Source organism: Amblyraja radiata, chromosome 3, assembly GCF_010909765.2.
Source record: "Amblyraja radiata isolate CabotCenter1 chromosome 3, sAmbRad1.1.pri, whole genome shotgun sequence".
Lineage (NCBI taxonomy): Eukaryota > Metazoa > Chordata > Chondrichthyes > Rajiformes > Rajidae > Amblyraja > Amblyraja radiata.
In genome coordinates, this window is record NC_045958.1 from 62,374,358 (window position 1) to 62,396,073 (window position 21,716).

At 41.7% G+C, this 21,716-nt stretch overlaps 1 protein-coding gene across 6 annotated transcripts in view; it reads right to left on the minus strand.

Moving 5' to 3' along the window:
* Positions 1 to 376: 376 nt before the first annotated feature.
* The window catches only part of LOC116971085 (beta-amyrin 11-oxidase-like), a 98,026-nt gene continuing 76,686 nt past the window's right edge, over positions 377 to 21,716 (minus strand). For all 6 annotated transcript variants that reach the window (XM_033017915.1, XM_033017911.1, XM_033017910.1 and 3 more), the window contains 2 exons: positions 17,973 to 18,060; positions 377 to 737 (listed from right to left, as the gene is read on the minus strand). In XM_033017915.1, the coding sequence (XP_032873806.1) occupies positions 597 to 737; positions 17,973 to 18,060 (229 nt within the window). In that variant the 3' untranslated portion in view covers positions 377 to 596. The remainder of the gene's footprint in view (positions 738 to 17,972; positions 18,061 to 21,716) is intronic.

The window sequence follows — 21,716 nt, forward strand, 5'->3', positions numbered from 1 at the left end:
TGGCACTAACTGAGACAGGGTTAAATATTCAAGCTTTGTGCACTCAATGGAGGCTGTGCTCAAAGTGAGCAGGCATTCGAGTTCAGATTCCAATAGTAAAAACCCATCACCCAATGCATGCACCTATAGAATGCAGTGTAAGACTGAACTTCTAATGATGGAAATGAAGAAATGGAAGATGAATTAAAGTCAAGTTATTGGAGGTGTGTAACATAATCTCTCTCATCTAAAGTACTTTGCAAACCACAAAATAATTATTTTCTGTTAGTTGGAAAAATATGTACAACCGCATGTCCAGTGTATTAATGTTCGGCAAGTCCCTAGGACAACACTTACATAATTAAATTATTTGCAACATTCACAATTTACTCTGAAATCAAGTATTACAAAACTGTTTAATAACTTTATTGTAGAAATGATCTTTAAGACAATAGTTATATTCCTTCAAACAAGTGTTACATCGATTTAGACAGTGCGAGGACAATGGTAATCTCTCAGAATTGAAACTCAATGTCATCTCTTGCCAATGGATTGCAGTTTGTTGATCACACAGATCCTTGTTGATGCACCGGACAATGAAGAGTTGAAGGAGAGCACTAATGTTCGTGAGAACACAATGTGAATTTTATTTTGGTGTCTTCACTAGGCCGGGTAACAGGCAGCCATTTGTACCGCAGTGACTGAGTGGGAGGGCTCAATTCCCAGCAGTAATTATTTAGTAAGTAACCAACGGCCGTCTTGAAAAAGAAACAAAGACAATTTCAGAAATTCAGAACAGAAAGAGAAATGACAAATTAAAATGAAATATGCAAGGATAGATACAAGCAATCTTAAAATCTCAATCTGCTTCCATTCCAAATAAAAGATAAATTCATCAATCCTTTGATTGGTGCAGGACTTGTTTATTCCAATTTATATTCAATGCTGATGCATCTATGCAGGATAACATTTCTCACCCCTCTTGCATTATCCCCTCCAAACCCTTTCCCAATCTCTCTTCCAAGCCCTCCTAACCCCTCCCACTCATTTCCCTTCCAGTCTTGATCTCATCCTCATTTCACTTGACCTTTACCAATTTCTACGTATCTTATAACATCCTACTTCCTTCTTTGTTGGTTTCCATTCTTTCTCTGCTTTCCCAATCAACTCCATCCACCCCCTCATTACCAGCATGCACAACACTCAAGCGTCAAAAGTCCCCTTTTGCTCATAGTCTAAATAAGCAACTTTGACTCCCTGTCCGACGTCATGGGAAATTGAAGTTAGTATATTAACGTCAGAGCACCTGCAGCTGTCACACACTAGATGTCACCAGTTGGGAATACAAAACAAAAATTATCTTAAAACACTGGTAGCTTTTTGAGTTCTGACATAGTGTACAAAACAATGACCAAAGTTTCCAGAGCAAATAATCAAACTGTGGACACCACAATCATAAAGGATTAAATTACTATAAGTAGGTCTCTATAAGTAAACTGCAAAATATTATCATTAATAATATTCACAAGCAACACTCCAGATTCCATGAGCAACATTAAGGGAAATCTATTAAGATATTTATTCAGGCCCCTTGTTTAAAATGCCGACACTCTCTAGTTGTTGCACTTTATAACAATTTTAAAAACACCATCAAAGGCAGGTAACTCAAGCTGGCTTTATTGGATTCAATACATCACATGTTGATCAATAATATTAAGTCAGGATCTTTAAAAAAAACAAAAAAAACACTTCAATGTTCTCTCCAAACTGAAGTGGCAATAGAGTGACAAAACAACGCAAAACCTATCCTTCATGTACTCCAAAAAGCTGCAATATTTACTGAAGTATACAGACACAAAGCCAATCCAACACACACCAATCCTGCCAAACACGTAACAAGTATAGATTAGTAACCAGAGAAACAAATTCAAATCCCATAATCTAAGAATGTAAATTCAATTTGGAAAATTAAAAAGTGACAGTGAAACCGATCATAAAATCACTCAAGTGGTTCATGTATATCTGTAAGGGAAAGAAACAGACTGTGGATACAAGGCTGGTTTGTGAAATATCACAGACAACAGCCCTCTATGATACCCATCAGTTGTATCGACGGCAAGAAAAAAGGGGAAATAAATGCCAATGATGACCAAATTCTGATAATGAATATTAAAAACATACTTTGCACAATATCTCTCAATTTTTCCCATCTCCCTACATTGAAATCTCTACTGGGAAGATAGACAGCACAATAGCTGTTTTTTACTGTTTGAGAAGGAACTGCTGATGCTGGAAAATCAAAGATAGTCAAAAATGCTGGAGAAACTTAGCGGGTGAGGCAGCATCTATGGAGCGAAGGAAATAGGCAACGTTTCGGGCCAAACCCCTTCTTCAGACTGATGTAGGGTGGGGGGGGGGGGGAAAGAAGAAAGGAAGAGGAGGAGCCAGAGGGCTGAGGGAGAGCTGAGAAGGGGAGGAGACAGTGAGGGCTACCGGAAATTGGAGAAGTCAATGTTCATGCCGCTGGGGTATAGACTGCCCAAGCAAAATATGAGGTGCTGCTCCTCCAATTTCCGGTGGTCCTCACTCTGGCTATGGAGGAGGCCCAGAACAGAAAGGTCAGATTCGGAATGGGAGGGGGAGTTGGTGCTGAGTCACAGGGAGATCAGGTTGCTTATTGCGGACCGAGCGGAGGTGTTCGGCGAAGCGATCGCCAAGCCTACGCTTGGTCTCACCGATGTAGATCAGCTGACATCTAGAGCAGCGGATGCAATAGATGAGTTTGGAGGAGACGCAGGTGAACCTCTGTCGCACCTGGAACGACTGCTTGGGTCCTTGAATGGAGTCAGGGGGGAGGTAAAGCGACAAGTGTAGCATTTCTTGTGGTTGCAAGGGAAAGTGCCCGGGGAGGGGGTAGTACAACATTATTTGTTGTAAACAAAAAATAATCCTCCGTCATTTTCGCCACCTCCAACGTGACCCCACCACTCGCCACATCTTCCCATCCCCTCCCCTGTCTGCTTTCCGCAAAGACCGCTCCCTCCGTAATTCCCTGGTCAATTCGTCCCTTCACACCCGTACCACCCCCTCCCTGGGCACCCTACATCAGTCTGAAGAAGGGTTTCAGCCCTGGAAACTTTGCCTATTTCCTTCGCTCCATAGACGCTGCCGCACCTGCTGAGTTTCTCCAACACTTTTGTCTACCAGCTGTTTTTTATTGCTTACTTCAATCTGCTATAGAGTTTATGGCAGAATATAGAGAGAGGAACTGAAAATGTAAAGTCACTATTCACTGTACATTATTCTGAACGTTCCCCAAGAGCTCCCCACCACTGCCACAGAAAGTGGTCAGGAGGATTTAGGTAGGGTTATAAACTGTTAGTGGACCAACCATTAAAGATAGGCAGGTATGCCAAGTGTCTACAGCTCCATTGCAATGTCACTCGAGTTTATTTTTTTTAAAATCTCTGCTAGTATAAGAAATGCTTGTGACAGAGAAGATAGATTAATAGGGTGGGGAGGAAATGAGATCATATCTCTTAAAATCCACAACAAATTACAAGGATTAACAACTTACTTTAGGATTAGGGATACATTTTTTGTACTAGGATTTGATTATTCGTTGAAGACCAAGAGACTGCAGATGCTGGAATCTGGAGCCATGAAAACTGCTGGAAAAACTCAGCAGGTCGAACAACATTGCTGGAGGCAGAGGGAAAGTCAATGTTTGGGTTGAGACCATGCATCAGGACAGAATGTAGAGTGGATATTGCAATCACAGGACCTGTTGCATCTTCCCCTCTCCCCATGCCTCCTTTCTGCATTCCGCTGTGAAAACCTCTCGTGACTTGAAGGTCTGCTTACTCCTTCCCGCTCAACCTCCCTCCCTCCCATTTCCTGGCATTTCCCCCCAACAACTATAAGAGATGCGACACTTGTCCCTACACTTCCTCTCTCACCACAACCCATGGTCCAAAACAGTCCTTCCAAATGGAACAGAAATTCATGTGCATCTCTCCAATGTGGTCTCCTCTGCATTTGCGAGACCAAGCGTAGACTGGGTGACTATTTTTCAGAGCACTTGCTTTTGCAGAGTCTGCAATGGTTATCCTGACTACAATCTATTTCAACCCCCTTTCCATTCGCATACCAGGTCCTCGCCCTGCCCCACTTCCAAAGCTAAGCCAAACACAAACTGGAAGTGCAGCGCTTCGTATTGCTCCTGCGTTCCCTCTAACCCCATGGTAAAAACATTAAATGTTTCAACTTGAGGTAATCCACACTCCCTGTAAATCTTTCTCCCTCCTTTTGATTCTTCACCCACCTAATCACCTAGTTTTATTCTCCTCCACCTACTTTCAGCTGCCTGTCACCCACACACTAAACCTACTCGGTCTCCTATCACCTTGCTCTACTGGTTCCATCTACCCATCATTCCTCCCTTATCTAGTTCCACTTATCCCTTACTTGGCAGCTTCTGCATCTGCAGTCTCATGTTCCCATTTATCACATTTCAGTCTCTACTTCCACCATCCCCTCTCTTCCCAAGGCTGCAACTGCTCCTTTTTCCATTCTTTATCCCTTTCTACCCATCACAAGCTGCCATCGCCTAACTTCACCCGTTACCTGCAAAACCTGGCCTCATCTGCCATTCACCCCCTCCTCGCTTGGTTCTCTTTATAACCTGCCAGCCCCTGCCCCACTCCTCCATCTCAACTCGTTATACTGGCAACATCCCCTCGGCACCCTCAGTCGTGAAGCAGGGCTCAGCCTGAAATGTTGACCATCTCTTTGCCTTCACAGATGCTGCTTGGCCTGCTGAGTTCCTCCAGCTGTTTGTTGTTTCTCCCCCATTATTCACAACCTGCTACCTTTGTCCTCAACGTTTGTGCATTTATTTCAATTCTTTAAAAGAATTAACTGATTTAGCCTTAACACTACTTCCTACTTTGGGGAGGGATCAGGGAGTGTGCTACACATGGCACATACCTTAGCTTATATGGGTATTCTTGTGTGCCCAATCTGACTCACACCATGCATCATACAGCAAATCTCAGTTTACAATAGATGTGCACTTGTCATAACTTTCACTTTGTGGAGAACAAACTATGAAAATAAAATGCACTGCTGCAGACTGAGAAAAGTCAGGGATAAGTCAAATTAAAAATGACCAAGAGAAAGACCAAGTCTGTTTCTTGACCAAGGCACACTTAGATAAGAAAATATCCAGGAAAATGTCGGTCTCTTTGGGACAAAGCTATGCACAAATTGGCTGCCACAATAACAGCATTACAATAGCAACACAATGTCTGTCTAATATTCCTGGGTCATTGCAGAGGCTCAATTGTCTGCATTGAATCTGGAAAATGAAATTGTCGTGTGTCAGTTGTGACTCAGGTGATGTTCCCATCTTTGAGGTAAAGGCATGGCATCAAACTCCACTCCGAGGACTCAGATATTTGAGGCTAACATTCCTGCTGTTTTAAGCACTATATTGAGGATATTTTTTTTTAATTGAAATATTCAATCAAGCCTTAAAATAGTGAATGAGCTGCATTAATACTGAGATAATTTTGTCATAAATTTCAAAAAGCAAATACTTAAAAACATTAATGCAGCACACTAGCCGTCTCCATTTGAGAAAACCATACAGGGTGTGCTGACTTCTATCATGTTTCTTTGAGAGAGATAGTGAGGATAATTTAAAACCGTGAAAGATATTATACTTGACCTTCCATTTGTTCCATAATTTGGGACTACTGTTTAGACCACTTATTCTGTACATGGGGCCAGTTATCAGAAAACATTTATCATTTCAGGAGAAAAATTCTATTTTGAGCATGTGGCACAAACTTTGAGTCACTCCATCTGTTGTTGAATTTGAAGCCGATGAACAGTACCAAATTACTATTCATAAATTTATGAGAATTAACGTTCGTTAATTCTGTACAGCTGTGCAGTTGGCCTGTTTCAATCTGCTGCAGTTTGTATTGATTCCAATAAATGTAATCACACTCGCAGATTATTTTCATCAAATACCTCAGTGTGTGTACTGTTCTCACATGGGGACAGTTAGAGCACCTCATTTATTTATTTTTAATTGATTTTTACTTTGTGATTTCTGATTACATTATCTCAGCAATTAGTGCTGCCCAATCAAATTTTTAAGGCTTAATTTAATATTTCATTCAAAAAGACATCCCCAATACAGAATGTTAACCTCAAATATCTGATTATATCCCAGGAGTGGAGTTTGATGCCATGTCTTTATCTCAAAGATGGGAACCACTTGAGCCAAATTGACACACTACAATTTCATTTCCTAGATGCAATACAGACCATTAATCCTCTGCCATTACCCATGAATATTAATTTAGAAAAGCATTAATTTACTAAAAGTAAATTCACAGTATTCCTTTCTGTCAAAATGTAGTTCACAGACTGTGTGAAGGAATTATTATTGAAACTAAAATTGTTTACCCTCTTATTAAAAATGGCCAGTGACCAATAATTTAGTATTATTTAGTATCCTTATTAAAAATGGCCAGTGACAAATAATAAATTAAAAATAGCCAGTGACCAACACAGCAAACAAGAGCAATACTATTTTAATATTCCTGTGATATTCCTTTCAGTGATTCAATTTATTTATATACCCATATATTCTGTCAAATCTTGAAGTACCCTTGTTGATGCCACTTAATATCAGATCATAATGCTTTGATTACGCTTCATTTCAAAGACTAATTTATAGTCGACTGACCTCAGAGTATAATTATCAACTTGGCTCCTGCTGTGCTGTCGCTGTTCTCCTTCACTTCAAATATCTTGCAAGCTTTAACTTTGTTCATAACAACCATAGCTTACTTAAGACAAATGCTCTTCCTTCCAACCCAGCCCTTTGCACTATTGAATTTCATGTGTCACACAATTGATGTGCTTATCAAATGTTTTGTGCAAGTTTTGGGGGTATATATTTCCTTTCCAGCATCTGCAGTCTATTCTACACAGTTTCTCCTAATATCTTTGAGTAATTAACACTTTGACTTCTAATTCTTAAATATAAAATATAAATATGTACCCAGCACCAGCTCCCGAGGCAATTTATGCAGCATTTGCTCTCCTGAGATCTTTGCACCAAAGTCCAAGAGAAGCACAACTCCATTTAAAGTTTGCTGCTTATTTAGTTCGCAGTCAATGTTGACCAGTTTTATTTAAAGTACAGCTAAGTGTTAATGCGCTTCACCGCCATCTTTATGTTAAAAGAGAGGCTAGACTGTCTGAATCTGCATTCATTGGAATGGGGTGACTTTATTCAAATATGTAAAATCATAATCATAAAAGCCTTATGAATTATTTTAGTTTGATTAAAGTCATCCCTCAATTTTCTCAACTAAGGAATGCGGATCCAAACTATCTAGCCTTTTTTTTTTTAAAGATAAAAATGGCAGTGAAAGCACATTAATACTTGGCTATATATTATAAACAGGGTAGATGTTGAAATGTTTTCACTCATGGGATAGGCATGAACAATTGACAGAACTCCAAAATTAGGGGCTAGTCATTTAAAACTGAAGGGTGCAGAAATCTCCCCTCTCAATGGGTAGTGAATGTTTTTCTCTCTCAATTTCTTCTTTCAAAGAACAAGTTAATTAGGCAATTGAAAGAGGAAAGCGAATTTGTGGAGAGTTGTGAACTGGTATTGCAAATTCTTCGTACTGTGATGACCATCAACATGGATCCATTGGGATCAATGATTTGCTTCTATGTTTTAATTTCCATGTTTCAATTATCAACTCTCAAGTTTTAAGAATTCCTGAATGACATGCCCAACAATTTTAAAACCCTGCAAGGACATAACTGAAATCTTTACAGATACTAGGAAGATATGCATAAAATTGGAATATTACAGGATGATAGAAAACTTAAGAGAATCCTTGGAAGATGCTATTAATTCAGACAGACACTAGGTTAGGGCTGGTATTCAATGTCCATCATTCAAATAACATAACAAAATGCTGCATGGAAAATTGTGTGGTCTAATTCTTCTTTAACTGTCTAAACTACACCCTGAAATGATACGCAAAGTAAAATGGGTAAAAAATGTTAATCAAACTATCCTTGTGTAAATCATCAAGTGAAATAGTCGCTGACTTTTGATTTCAAAATGAAAGTACTTATTATTTCCTTCAGATCTGGGTTTCATTGAGATATTGTAGCCAAATTCCTTCGTCCATTCCAAATTGAAGCACTAAACATTGTTGTTTGATTTAAGTATTGTCTTGTTGCCTATGATCGAGTTCTATACTGACTGAATATGAATAATCATCAAACCATAATGCTGCAGTTATTTGGATTTATAAACCTTTCAGAACCATAGTATGTCTCAAAGTGTTTTATATTAATAAAGTACAGTACTCCCAAACTGTATCCATGGGTGTACTGTAGTAAATGCAACAACTCAGTTGACACACCTAGTTGACACAGTAAGCTCCCGCAACAGCAACGCAGACATGCTTTTTTTTTTGAGGAAGTGTTTTTAGTTAAGAACATAATAATGGCCAGGACAAGGGGTGCAAGTAACTCTGGTTATGTTGAAATACCGTGGGATCTTTTGCACTCATCAGAAAGATGGGAAGAAGTGAAACTGCCTTGGTTTAATATCTCAACTAATCGGTGGTACCTCTGTTGATGTAGTGCACCCTCAGTACTGCCCTGCAGTGTCCATTTTGAGTGTTTCTAATTTAATCATGCTAGTGAAATACGACTTGAACACACAACTTTCTAACCTACAATGCAAGTCGACTCATCATCGAAGGAAGCCGATAGTTGTATACAAAGCTCAGGAAGGGATAGGAGAGTAAGGCCAAGTGAAATAGGAATCGATATGAAGGGTGTGGGGAGTAATGGATTAAAAGTATTATATATGAATGCACAAAGTATAAGAAATAAAGTGGACAAGCTTGAGGCTCGGTTAGAAATTGGCAAGTATGATGTTGTGGGAATTACAGAGACATGACTACAAGAGGACTAGAGCTGGGAACTGAATATTCAAAGGTATACATCCTATCGAAAAGACAGACAGGTGGGCAGAGGGGGTGGGGTTGCTCTGATGGTGAGGAATTAAATTCAGTCCCTTGCGAGGGGTGACATAGAATCAGTAGATGTAGAGTCAGTATGGGTAGAACTAAGAAATTGTAAGGGTAAAAAGACCCCAATGGGAGTTATCTACAGGACCCAAACAGTAGCCTGGATATAGGGTGCATGTTGAATCAAGAGTTAAAATTGGCATGTCGAGATTTCAACATGCAGGTAGACTGGGAAAATCAGGTTGGTGTTGGATCCCAAGAAAGGGAGTTTGTGGAGTGTCTCCATAATGGATTCTGAGAGCAGCTTGTACTGGAGCCTACCAGGGAGAAGGCAATTCTGGATTTAGTGTTGTGCAATGAACCAGATTGTATAAGGGAACTCGAGGTAAAGGAGCCATTAGGGTGTAGTGACCATAATATGATAAGTTTTAATCTATAATTTGAGAGGGAGAAGCAAAAATCAGAAGTGTCAGTATTACAGATGAACAAAGGGGACTATGGAGTCATGAGGGAGGAGCTGGCCAATGTTGACTGGAAAGATACCCTAGCAGGGATATCCTGTGGAACAACAATGGCAGGTATTTCTGGGAACAATACAGAAGGTGTAGGATCAGTTCATTCCAAAGATGAAGAAAGATTCCAAAGGGAGTAAGGGGCGACCCTGGCAGACAAAGGAAGGCAAGGAGAGAATAAAAATAAAAGAGACGAAGTATAACATAGCAAAGATGGGCGGGAAGCCAGAGGGTTGGGTATCTTTTAAAGAACAACAGAAGATAACTAAAAAGGCAATACGGGGAGAAATGATGAGGTACGAAGGTAAGCAAGCCAAGAATATAAAGGAGGATAGTAAAAGCTTCTTTAGGTATGTGGAGAGCAAAAATATAGTTAAGACCAAAGTTGGACCCTTGAAGACTGAAACAAGTGAATTTATTATGGGGAACAAGGAAATGGTGGACAGGTTTAACAGGTACTTTCGATCCGTCTTCACTAAGGAGGACACAATCAATTTCTCTGATGTGCTAGTGGCCAGAGGACCTAGGGTGAAGGAGAAATTGAAGGAAATTCACAGTAGGCAGGAAATGGTGTTGGGTAGACTGATGGGACTTAAGGCTGATAAACCCCCAGGGCCTGATGGCCTGCATCCCAGGGTACTTAAGGAAGTGGCTCTAGAAATCGTGGACGCATTGGTGATGATCATTTTCCAATGTTCGATAAATTCAGGATCAGTTCCTGTGGATTGGAGGGTAGCTAATGTTATCCCACTTTTTAAGAAAGGCGGGAGAGAGAAAACAGGGAAATATAGACCAGTTACATCGGTAGTGGGGAAGATGCTGGAGTCAATTATAAAAGATGAAATAGCGGCACATTTGGAAAGCAGTAACAGGATCGGCCGGAGTCAGCATGGATTTACAAAGGGGAAGTCATGCTTGACTAATCTTCTGGAATTTCTTGAGGATGTAACTAGGAAAATGGACAAGTGGATGTAGTGTACCTGGACTTTCAGAAAGCATTTGATAAGGTCCCACATAGGAGATTAGTGGGCAAAATTAGAGCACATGGTATTGGGGGTAGGGTACAGATATGGATAGAAAAATGGTTGGCAGACAGGAAACAAAGAGTAGGGATTAATGGGTCCCTTTCAGAATGGCAGGCAGGCAGTGAATAGTGGGGTGCTGCAAGGCTCGGTGCTGGGACTGCAGCTATTTACAATATACATCAATGATTTAGATGAAGGGATTCAAAGTAACATCAGCAAATTTGCAGATGACACAAGGCTGGGTGGCAGTGCGACCTGTGAGGAGGATGCAGGGTGACTTAGACAGGTTGGGTGAGTGGGCGGATGCATGGCAGATGCAGTTTAATGTGGATAAATGTGAGGTTATCCACTTGGTGGCAAAAACAGGAGGGTAGATTATTATCTGAATTGTGTCAAGTTGGAAAAATTGGAAAGACAAAAAGATCTGGGGGGGGTCCTTGTTCATCATTCACTGAAAGTAAGCATGCAGGTATAGCAGGCAGTAAAGAAAGCTAATAGCATGTTGGCCTTCATAACAAGAGGCGTATAGGAGCAAAGAGGTCCTTCTGCAGTTGTACAGGGCCCTAGTGAGACCACACCTGGAGTATTGCGTGCAGTTTTGGTCTCCAAATTTGAGGAAGGAAGTTCTTGCTATTGAGGGAGTGCAGCGTAGGTTCACAAGGTTAATTCACGAGATGGCGGGACTGTAATAGAATGGAGCGGCTGGGCTTGTATACTCTGGAATTTAGGAGGATGAGAGGATATCTTATTGGAACATATAAGATTATTAAGGGATTGGACATGCTAGAGGCAGGAAACATGTTCCCGATGTTGGGGGAGTCCAGAACCGGGGCCACAGTTTAAGAATAAGGTGCAAGGAGTTGTGAATCTGTGGAATTCTCTGCCTCAGAGGCAGTGGAGGCCAATTCTCTGGATGCTTTCAAGTGAGAGTTAGATCGAGCTCTTAAAGATAGCGGAGTCAGGGGATATGGTGAGAAGGCAGGAACAGGGTACTGAATGTGGATGATCAGCCATGATCACAGTGAATGGCGGTGCTGGCACAAAGGGCCGAATGGCCTACTCCTGCACCTATTGTCTATAACCTCATTATTCATTTAATCAAACATTAATAACTAGAAAGAGAGAAAAAGGCACGTTATAAAGGCACATTCAATAGGTAGTGTAATGTAAGCAGGCCTGAACCAAAAGCTTAGGGCAGACATTGATGACAGACCTGCAAAAACTGGGATCAAAATCAAGGAAGAATGCATATCGAATGAATGAATAATAGCAGAAATGAAAATGTATAGTAAGCCACCAGTGAGAGAAATGGCATGAAGGAATCGCAGGGATCTGCGGGAGTGGTAGGGGAACTGAATAAAGATTTCTGGGACAAAATAAAATCAGAGGCATCACGGACAGAGACTAAATGAACATTAAGCAAAAGGGACTGTGTACAGTGATCAACTATTCATTAGGGGTACAATAGAACAAAGGTATGCTTCAACTGTAATCATGGTCAACTTTAATCTACACATAGAATGGACTAACCAAATTCGTAATCATACTGGAGGAGAAATAACTAGTGCACATGATATTCTGGATGAATACATATTTGGACTATCTAGAAAGAAGGCTAGTGACGACTGTGGATTGTGTAAAGAGAATGGATTAATTAGCAATCTTGTCATGCGAGGCTCCTTGGGGGAAGGAGCAACTATAATATATTAGAATTCTCTATTAAGATGCAAACTGGCATGGCTGATTCTTGGACTAAGATCAGGGAAGTAAATAAAGAAAATTACAATGGCATGGGTGAGAATTGGCTAATACTGAGATTGGGGAATCTTTTAAGGTGTCGAAAGAAGATCAGCAAAGGCAAATATCTAAGCAGCACTTGGATGAAAGATTACAATTCTTCATCCCTGTCTTTGATAAAAATAAAATGGGAAGGGTAGCTCAGTATAATCTACCAGTCTTGCACTATTGTACTTAGGTCTGATGGTACAGAACAATTTTTTCAATGAACTATGCAAGAAAAGGAATTTCACTGTACATAGGTATAGGTGACAATAAAGTACCATTAAGCTGTGGCTAATATGGGAAGTTATGGATAGTATTAGATCCAAGTAGACATATAAATTGCCCTAAAAAAAGCAGTAAACCCGAGGACCAGGAACTATTTGAATTTAATATAGCAGGATTATTTGAGGAGGAGAAATTAGGGAATGCGAGTAAACCTACAGGGAATATGAAAACAGGTTGCAAAAGCCAGTCAGAAACAGAGGCACTCATAAAGCAGACACTTGTGAAATTCACTATAGCCTCAACGCATTGCCCTTCTGGTAGCTGTGATCTGCCCTTCTGTAAACATCAGACACTTGGACTACCTGCAGCAGGCACCATCAGGCAATGGAGGTACCACAGTTATGGTCGCTGCAAAATCCTCCATGTCTACTGGTAGGATAAGGCGACCAGGGTTAGGGTCTTCTCCCACACCAACTTTCCCAGTATTGATAATAGAATTACACTCAGCTAGCTCTTATGGGTGGACCACACTGTCACATGTCTGACATCAGACAACAAGCTTTCTACTCTGAGTTCATCACCGTAAGAGATTACCAGGGACTCCCTGGTCCATGATTGCTTAAAATGGAAAAGTGGTGCTCACAATGGCACCGAGAGCCTCAAGTCTCTTTGGCAGGAGCACACAAAGTATAATGAAAATACATAAAGGTGTGCATCTACACACATATGTTCCACTCACCTACCTCACCAGTTCTGATGGAATGCAAAATCTGAAACAATGACTGTCTCTCTTCCCAGATCGGCCCAACCTTCTATGTCCAGCATTCTCTGTTTTTTACTTCACCATGGACCTCATGCCCATCTGTGGCAATGTATGCAGATCCCACATTGGATTCTTTACCCACCACAGAACAGTAGTGGAAGCAAATCACCATTAATGCTAAAGAATTGCCTGAGGAGGAAGAGGCTGGTGAACAGGGAATATTAGGTGAGAGGATTTTGGATGATTGAATAAAATATTTAAAGGAATCTCTTTGAGCAGCGTTAATGATTAAATTAGTGTTCCTACCTTTAACAGTGGGCCCATCTGCATGGACATGACTTTCTAATAGTAAAATTGGCTTTGAATGGCTTCTATGTAGAATTTATATTTTTGAAACTCCATACTTTATCCTGCCATCAACCGTAACCAGACTAACTTAAAGGCTAAATAACCAGCTAGTATATCTTTGAGATGTGGGAGAAAAATGAAATATAGAATGTGCAAACTTCACGCACAGCATTAGAGTTCACTGGAGCTGAGAGTTAACAGCACAACCTGCTATTCAGTTTTGCTTAGTTTATTATTGTCACCTGTATTGAGGTGAAGTGAAAAGCTTTTTGTTCCGCGCTATCCAGTCAGCGAAAAGACTATACATGATTACAATCAAGACGCCAAAGTGTACTGATACAGGATAAAAAGGTGTAATGTTTAGTGCAAGCTGCTGTTGAAATGAAGATTTAAAAGAATGGAGCGATTTTAATATATGATAGTAGATCCATCTTGGGATCAGCACGCAAGCCTGGCTTTGGTGGCATGTGGTGCTGCTGCAAGTGCTGCTGAAGCAAAAATTTAATTGTTCCGCTTCGGGACGTTAAACACTCTTGACTCGAGTTGATATGCACCATAACCAACCGAGCAAAGTACTTCATCACCAGCTTTCTTTAATCTTCACTATACTCTAAGGTCAAAGGGCACTGAAGCAAGTCATTTAGCTCATGGAATCCATCCCAGCCATTAAGCCTCTTTTCATACTATTCCCAAATTTATTTTCCACTCATTCCCATTAAACTTACCCCAGATTCCACTAATCGTCTTCCCACAAGGAGCAATTTGCTGCGGATAATTAACCTATCAACCCACCAGAGCCAGCAGGGGAACCTACGAGGTCCCAGGGAGAAATTACATAGTCCACACACACTATGCCAAAGGTTCAGATTGAACCTGGGTTGCTGGAACTGTGCCACCTTTCAATAAAGCCGGACATAATTTTTTTAACTAAAAATGTCCACACTGCTTCTTGAGAATGAGTCAGTTTCCCCATTCATAGAGTCACAAAGCTGTGCAGTACAGCAACAGGCCCTTGGTGATTAAGTTGCCCGTATCCTTCCAAACCTTTCCTATCAAGGTACCTGTCCAAATGTCCTTTAAATGGCATAATTATACCCACACTTAACAGTTCCTCCGGCTGCTTGTTCCACCATCTGTGCAGAAAAAATTGCCCCTCAGGTCCTCTCACCTTAAAACACCTCTAGGGTAAAGATTGGGACTATTTATCTTATCTATGCCCGCGCATGATTATATAAACTTCAATAAGGTTACCATTCAGCCTTTAAAGCTCCAGGGAAAACAACCCAGCCATGCCAGCCTCTCCTGATAACTCAAACCCTCCAGAATCAGTAACATCTTTGTGAATCCTTTCTGCAACCTTTCCAATTTAATGACATCCTGGCCTGCCTCCACTTGAGAAAGATGAATGGACATTTAAGTTTGTAAGGAACAGGGGAATGTAACAAAATCTGGAGGATATATTTTTGGATAATAAACCAACAATTCAAACTGTGGATAAAATGAAGACAATGTCTACTGCATCAAGGCTCATTAAGTACCTTACAACAAAGAGAACTGGTGATCAAAAACAGATGTTTCCACCCAAAATAAATAGAATGCTTTAGGGGGTAAATCAGGCATCTTTGAAAATGATGAAAATATAAATAAAGTCATTGTGGCTACAAGGCCTCTAAAAGTAATTGACCGTTTCAAATGTGGTATAAATTTCTTCATGAAAACATGAAAAGAAATACACTTTGAGGTTTGCATAGAATTTTATAATGATTCTTCAAATAATGCCTAATTATATATTAAAAGGCAATTCACCATTCTTAAGCAGGGCTCGAAATTAACTGTTGCCCGGGTGCCAATGGCCACCTAAAGTTCCCCCGGGCAACCTAAAAGCCGTGTCATTTTGCCTGGCTTGGCCCCCCTCTCTATCTCTCTCTCTCTCTGTCACTCTCCGTCTCCGCCCGCCATCCATGTCCGGGTCGCCGAGTCTCCGCTCTCCGGCCACTCCTCATCCTCCAGCACATGCGCACCGCCATGGCCAGCACACCCTCGGCTGCCCAGCACATGTGCCCTGCCAAGGCCAGCACATCCTCCCCCTGCACATGCGCACAACCACGACCAGCACATCATCGGCCGCCCTGCACATGCGCACTGCCACGGCTACTGGTCGGCGCCAGGCACATTCTCCCTCCCTTTGCATTGTGTGAGATTTGGCCGCCATTGCTGTCCGGTCGCCACCTCGCCGCGACCGCTGAAAATCAACGCAGAATCACTCCCTGGAGCTGGAGTAACTCCCTGGAGTAACTCTTGCTTCTTGGTTTTCTGGTCCTCCAAAAATGTTGTAAATGGAATTTAAACTGCAGGTGGTGGAGGGTGGACTTAAGCAAAACAGGGTTCTTGGGAAAAAAGAGCTACCTTAAATTTCTACTGGCTTCCAAACCAGGTTATCGGAGATGTCCTCATTCTTTAGGGAACGGGGGTTCCCCTCTTCCACTATAGATGGGGCTTTCACCAGGGTCTCTTCTATACCCCGTAACTCTGCTCTCACTCCCCATCCCCCCCCCCCACTCGTAACAAGGGCAGAGTACCCCTTGTCCTCACCTTCCACCCTACCAGCCATCACATACAACAAATAATCCTCCGACATTTTTGGCATCTCCAACGGGATCCCACCACTGGCCATATCTTCCCATCTCCTCCCCTTTCGGCTTTCCGCAGAGACCGCTCCCTCCGTAACTCCCTGGTCCCTTCCCACCCAAACTACCCCCTCTCCCGGCACTTTCCCTTGCAACCGCAGGAAATGCTACACTTGTCGCTTTACCTGCCCCCTTGACTCCATCCAAGGACCCAAGCAGTCTTTCCAGGGGTTCACCTGCACCTCCTCCAACCTCATCTGTTGCATCCGCTGCTCTAAGTGTCAGCTGCTCTACATCGATGAGACCAAGCGTAGGCTTGGCGATCGCTCCGCCCAACACCTCCGCTCGGTTCGCAATAACCAACCTGATCTCCCGGTGGCTCAGCACTTCAACTCCCCCTCCCATTCTGAATCCGACCTTTCTGTCCTGGGCCTCCTCCATGGCCAGAGTGAGGCCCACAGTAAATTGGAGAAGCAGCACCTCATATTTCACTTGGGTAGTTTACACCCCAGCGGTATAAACATTGACTTTTCCAATTTCAGGTAGTCCCTGCTTTCTCCTTCTTTCCCCTCCCCTTCCCAGTTTTCCCACAGCCTACTGTCTCCGCCTCTTCCTTTCTTCTTTCACATACAAATAATGTGGCAAGTAAATTTCTTTGAGCTATATGTTTTTAAATGCCGTATTTCCCGGCAATGAAGACGCTATTTTTTAACCCAAAAACAAGGCACGAAAATATACCTGTGTCTTTTACCTGAAGGTTAGGTTGTTAAGAAAGATAAACTTGGCTATCCCTCAGTACAGCAACATCAAGAACGCTGTTGCTGTACTGAGGGATAGCCAAGTCTATCCCTCATTGCTGGCAGCTGATGGGAAGCGGCTGTAAAGTGGGAAGCAGCTGTGAAAGGACAGCGCTGCTGGGGGGGGGAGAGTTCCATTCACAGCGTGTGGGGAGTCTGGCCAGGGTCAAAGTTGCGGGGAGGACAGGAGCGTTGAGAAGTAGGTGGTCGGGGATCATGCCAGCAACTTACTCACTCAATGCTGCCGTGGCGCTCCGGGCGCGGAGCCACCGCATTGTACCCGAGGAGGGAAGTGGCTCGGGTGGCTGCGAGCAGCTGCCGGGACCGGACAGCGGAACCGGCCACCACCTCAGCACTTTCTGCCGGCCCGCTCACCTCTGGCAGTGCTCTGTCTGAACACCTCTCTCCTGCTTCGCTCATGTCAGCCGCTTCCCGCAAATCCTTAAATTCCGACTGTCGCCGGGAGCAGGACATGGCCTCACATGCTGTGCTGGGTGACACTGCATGGCATTCACTGCCCGGTCCGTGTCTTACAATGTAGACCGGACAGTGAGGGGACCAGCTCAAGAACGGGTCAGCGGGCGATGGATAACAGGACAGTGGGCGGTGGAGTTACTCTTGTGTCAGCGCGAGTAACCTCAATTGGTCCCTTGATCACGGCGCTGACACAGGAGTAAGCTCCACTGCCCGCTGTCCTGTTATCCATCGCCCTGCTCTTGAGCTGGTCCCCTCACTAGCTTGCTGCCCATCCTTACAATAAATGGCAGGTATGGGAGGTGGAAAGATTCACATGGATATAACGAACAGTTTATATAAACTGATTACCTTCAGTATCAAGTTGTTTAAGCCAATACCAATGCAGTTTCTAGATCCATTCCCAAAACAGCATAAGAGCGTTTCTTGGCCAGCATTTCTGCAAAATAAGATTACAATTATTAACTGTGATTTGGTATAACTTAATTTCACTTTCAACATTAGTTTGCCAACCCAATAGATTAGTTTGGGAATGTGCAAGAATAAAATTCAAGCGTTTGTTCTAAGTAATTTGTAGGAAAGAACACAAGGTATATAAAATGAATCAGTTTTATATGGAGTCCTTCATGATCTTAGTACTTTTTATTTTACAGTTAATGAAATACTTTAAGGATAATCAGTATTAAAACGCATGTATATCTATATTAATCTCTCACAAACAACAATTGCATAAATAACCAGATATTGGTTTGGGGGATTAATATTGGTTATAACATTGGAGAGTAATTTATTTGACTAGATAGCGTGCAAGCAAAGGCTTTTCACAGTACTTCAGTACACGTGACTTTAATAAACTGAATTAAATTACTTGCTCCTTTGATAAAGCAATGTGCATTATCATATCAGAGATGGCAGACAGAATCTCTGTCTTACCATATAATGTGATACTATTATACCCATGGCAATTGGATAATTGTTCCATGAATCATACTTGAAGATCTTATTACTGTATGTCATGGCAATAAGGTGTACAGTATATATTGTGACCTATACCACACTCACTGCATTTTACTGGAGAAATTATTCTGCTTTTATAAAACTTGTGATGATCCAGCGATTTTTTTGTCCATGTGACCTTTGCAAGGCTAGGAAACCATATTGTCTCAAGTTTTATAGAAGTAATTTCTCCAAAGAGAAGACTAATATTGGCAGTAAGATAGCAGGTGACGTCCACATGTCTTGTTACACAACAATGAACACATCACACTAGCCCTTCTCCTACTGCAATTCAACAAAGCTGGATGATGGATACTTCATCACAGAAACATCACAAGTTGCAGAAAAAATTAAGTGGCTGAAATTTTGTAAATCTAATGAATAGTTGCTATTTGTATCCAAAAGCAAAACAACAAATGTAGATGGTAGGAATCCAAAATAAAAAGAGAAAACATGAAAATGTTCAGCTAGTTAAGCAGCACGTAAACAGAAGGACTATTAATATTTCATTAGAACAAGTGTTTCAAATTGCATCCTGCTGCCTGTAATTTATTACAGTTGTAAAGGAAGTGACTGGTTATTCAACAACTTACTCCTGTACAGTTTGATTAAGCTCTAGGACCATCAATTTTAATCTGCCAAGGAAGTGAAATGGCAAAATTATATTGACACTGTCTTGTATCACTTAACAGTGTGAGATCAGTCATTCAGTCATTCTTCAGCAATCGCTACTTCTAACAGTTTGTTGCCAGTATAAAAGGCATTGAACAACCCTCAGTCATGATACAGATATCAGGGAATACGAGACAATCCCAGCGAAAATGCAGTTTACATTAAGGCCAATGGCTTTTCCATAATTAACTGACAAAAGACCCTTCATAACCCTCATGTGCAAACAGTGCCTTGGCTGCCATTATTTCTAAACATAGAAACCAAGAAAGAACCAGCAATAAAGTGAGCATTTGGGCCAACTAATATTATGGCATTTCAAGTGACTATTTAATGTCAAAAACAAACTCACAAACTGCAGCATCTTGCAGGTTTTTGCATTGAAATTTAGTGTGCAAGTTGTTTCCGGGTAAGGTATTGGGGACTTGGACCAACCAAAAACTCCTCATCCACTGAAAGAGGGAATGCAAGAAATACAGCACAGGACCTGAAGCAGCAGAGGTATTTTGTGCAGTGAAATATTTGTTTGTAAATTATATGCAGATCGTACTTAATTCCAATTAAAGGGTCTCTTATTTGGCATAATTTATACGGTTAAGGAAACATGGTAGATCACAACACTTAAAAAAAGTTCCAAGCTACCAAAGTCAACAATGGAAGTATAACAAACCAATGTCAATGTCCTCTCCAAGGCCAACATCCCCATATTGAGTCCGACACCCCTTTTCTAACTTTGCCGTTGCTAAGTTAGGCAATATATGTTATTTACAGGCCTAATTCTATACTCTAAAGCAGATATCCTATTCTGAGCTCTACCATGGGAGCAGATTACCTAGCGGACGGTGAAACAAATTTAAGGATATGCTCAAAGATTCCTTTAAGTGCAATTTCTCCCACCAATTCCTGGAATCCTTTGACCCATGACTGCTCAAAATGGAACATTTGGGGTGGCATTGAGAACTTGAGGCCCTGCATCAGATGACCACAGATGACCACCTGTTTATGTCATGAAAGGAGTGCACTACCTCATGGCTACCCACACGACTATACCGTCAGACACCTCTTGTGGAAGAGTTTGTGGTTTCTTTATGTACTATCTCAGTACCCACATCATCAGAATGGAAACGTCATCTTCAATCCCGTGTGACTGCCAGCAAACAACACTTAATTTATACATTGAAGATCTCTACAGGAAGCGCTGTTTCAAGGCAACAGCTGATATCATCAAAGACACACACGGCTCTGGCCACACTCTCATCTTGCTATTACCATCGTGCAGAAGGAACAGGAGCCAGAGAACTGTTACCTCCGGGTTCAAGAACAACTTCTTCCCAAGAACTATTAGGGTCTTGAACTACGGTTCACAACTCCACCGAACCACAATGTACTTCGTACTACCATGCTTGCGCAACATAATGTGGTTTTTGCACTATGGTCTCTTGGTTATTGTATATTTATTATCGTTGCCTGTAAAACTGCACCATGAATTTGATGGACCATGACCGGACCATGCTACGATCCATACCCGGTGCCTATGGCAAATAAACACCCTCGACTCATAACAATCATTTGCAACTCACCGCTAACTGAGAAATGCGTAAGAGCCATGGAGGAAATAAAAATTGCTGCCGAGTTCTGTCACTGGATCATGCAATTTAAGACAGCCTTGTCCTTGCCAGGTAAGAGTTTGGTCATGTAAAATCTGGGGCGGTGCTAATGAAGGTACCACTTTAACCTACAATTACACAGTTGCTGCCCAGAACTAAGAGAGACGTGCCAATGGCCCAAAATAGAATTGAATTTATCATAGTGTTTTTTGTTCTTTACAGCAAAACAAATTGCCATGATAAGATTTTAATATTTTCTTTATTACAATGATTAATTCAGTCCTTTGAATTATGATTTCAGTAATAGTGATCACTGATCACTTAGATTTATCTTAAAAACTGACAGGCTCACCAGTAATCTTCAACGAAAAACCAAACTATTCCAACTTGGTTGACCAACAATGATTCCTGTTTCATACTAATGCAGAGGATTAACTACTCTCAGAAGTGGGCTATCTAGTCAGTTCTCTGTATCAACTACTTTACAATTACTTTAGAATGGCATTACTGTCATCCACTTGGGGTAGCCAGGAACAGGCAGAAATGCCAGTCTTACCGAGACACCCATATCACTCGAAAGATGACTGCATATTTTAAGTTGACCCTCCAATGTCACCTTTTTAAGAGGAACCATTATTTGGCTCTTTAAACTAAAGGCCCACCTGCCCTGTCCAACGATGAGAGGAGGTGATGGTCCTCCACGCTGTCTCTGGCCAGCATTCATCCCTCAGCCAACACCTAGAAAATGGATCAACTACTTACCCTCTCTCCGCCATCTTATTAAGCGCAAATTGGTTTCAGTCTTTTCTACATTACAACAGTG